This window comes from Rhinopithecus bieti, unplaced genomic scaffold (assembly GCF_001698545.2).
Source record: "Rhinopithecus bieti isolate Rb0 unplaced genomic scaffold, ASM169854v2 scaffold_33652, whole genome shotgun sequence".
Lineage (NCBI taxonomy): Eukaryota > Metazoa > Chordata > Mammalia > Primates > Cercopithecidae > Rhinopithecus > Rhinopithecus bieti.
The window spans coordinates 3,808,818-3,810,571 of NW_016814761.1; the positions used below are offsets into that span (position 1 = coordinate 3,808,818).

Here is a 1,754-nt window from a genome sequence, read left to right on the forward strand (position 1 = left end):
CAGCTAATTTTTTTGTATTTTTAGTAGAGACGGGGTTTCACTGTGTTAGTAGCCAGGATGGTCTCGATCTCCTGACCTTGTGATCCGCCCGCCTCGGCCTCCCAAAGTGCTGGGATTACAGGCGTGAGCCACCGCGCCCGGCCAGCTGTTGCTCTTATGAAACCCTGGGTGAGTCCTGAATGGTGCCTGTTCACTATGTGCCACGCACTGTTCAGTTTCACAGCATTCTTTCATTTCCTCCTCCCTACAGCACTATGATCCAGGAACAATGATGGTCATTCCCATTTTACAGATGAGAAAATCAAGGCAAAGAGAGGAACATTAGCCAGTGAGTGGCAGAGTCAGACTCAAACCCAGTCAGTCTCAGACCCCTCAGCCACGCTGCATCTCTCACGCCGGCTTTGCCTCTTTTCCAGTTTGGCACCAACTGGCCCGTGTACATGACCAAGCCGGATGGTACGTTTATTGTCATGACGGTCCAGGAGCTGCTGCCCTCCTCCTTTGGGCCTGAGGACCTGCAGAAGACCCAGTGACAGCCAGAGAACGCCCACCGCCTGTGACAGCCACCTGGAGAACTTCATAAAGATGTCTCACAGCCCTGGGGACACCTGCCCAGTGGGTCCCAGCCCTACAGAGGCTGGGCAAAGATGATGTTTCCAAATTACACTCCAGCCCAGGCCAGCACCCCTCCTAGCAACCTACCTTGGGACTTAGAACCCCACCTCCCACCCCCAGCCACCTTTCCTTTCCTTCCTGTGGGTCCTCTTTCAAAGTCCAGCCTAGTTTGGACTGCTTCCCCATCAGCCTCCCCAAGGTTCTGTCCTGTTCCGAGCAACTTTTCTAATTACAAACATCATAGAACATCCTGAATCAAAGCGTGTGTCTTGCTCTGTCTCTATCCTTGCTTGCAGCTCTTAGGAGGGACGGCGTGATTTGTCTTTATAGGAAGACCTGGACTCTTTCTGCTGGGAAAGGAAATGGGTACCTTGGAACCGTGGACCTTGTGGTGTGGAAAGCTGAGGTTTTAGGCAAACTTGCCCGCGTGTTCTCTAAATGGGAAGCTCCCCTGGGCTGGACCTAACTGCCAATAACTATCCTAGAGTGTGTTTTTGTCTCATTATAGACCTGAGCACTGGGAGATTCCAGAGTATAAAGGGTCAGGCATGGTTTGTCTAGACAATGTAACAAAGGTTTCTCTCAGTAGCTATTGTGTGTCAGGTACTGTCGTGCGCATCATTTTAAGTTGAAAGTGCTCCACAGTTCTGTGAGGTGGGTGTGGAGATGCCCCCTTCTCACAGATGAGAGCACTGGGCTTTGGAGAAGTTGAATACCCTGTTCTAGGACAAAAGCAAAGCTCAGACAGAATCCAGGCCCCTTAACCCCCACTGTGGTCCGGAAACATTGCATGCTTTTTGCCAGGCACTATACTGAGGTATGTGACGTACCTGGACCCGTTCGGTCCTCATTTATCAAACTCAAAGGTTGATTATAGTGTTCTCAATTTAGCAATAAGCAACTCGAAGCTCAGAGTGATTGAGTTGCTCACCCAAAGTCACACAGCAGCTAATGTGGCAGAACTGGAATCAGAACTAGGTCTGTCTGGGCTGGGGCGGTGGCTCACGCCTGTAATCCCAGCACTTTGGGAGGCCGAGGAGGGCAGATCACCTGAGGTCAGGAGTTCGAGACCAGCTGGCCAACATTATGAAACCACGTCTCTACTAAAAAATACAAAAATTAGCCGGGTGTGGTGGCAA

General features: G+C 51.0%; 1 protein-coding gene across 1 annotated transcript in view; it reads left to right on the plus strand.

Annotated features, from left to right (window-relative positions):
- Window positions 1-875, plus strand: part of CDA (cytidine deaminase) — a 31,524-nt gene extending 30,649 nt beyond the window's left edge. Inside the window, exon 4 of the mRNA XM_017852032.1 lies at window positions 417-875. Within this exon, the coding sequence (XP_017707521.1) occupies window positions 417-533 (117 nt within the window). The 3' untranslated portion in view covers window positions 534-875. The remainder of the gene's footprint in view (window positions 1-416) is intronic.
- Window positions 876-1,754: the final 879 nt, after the last annotated feature.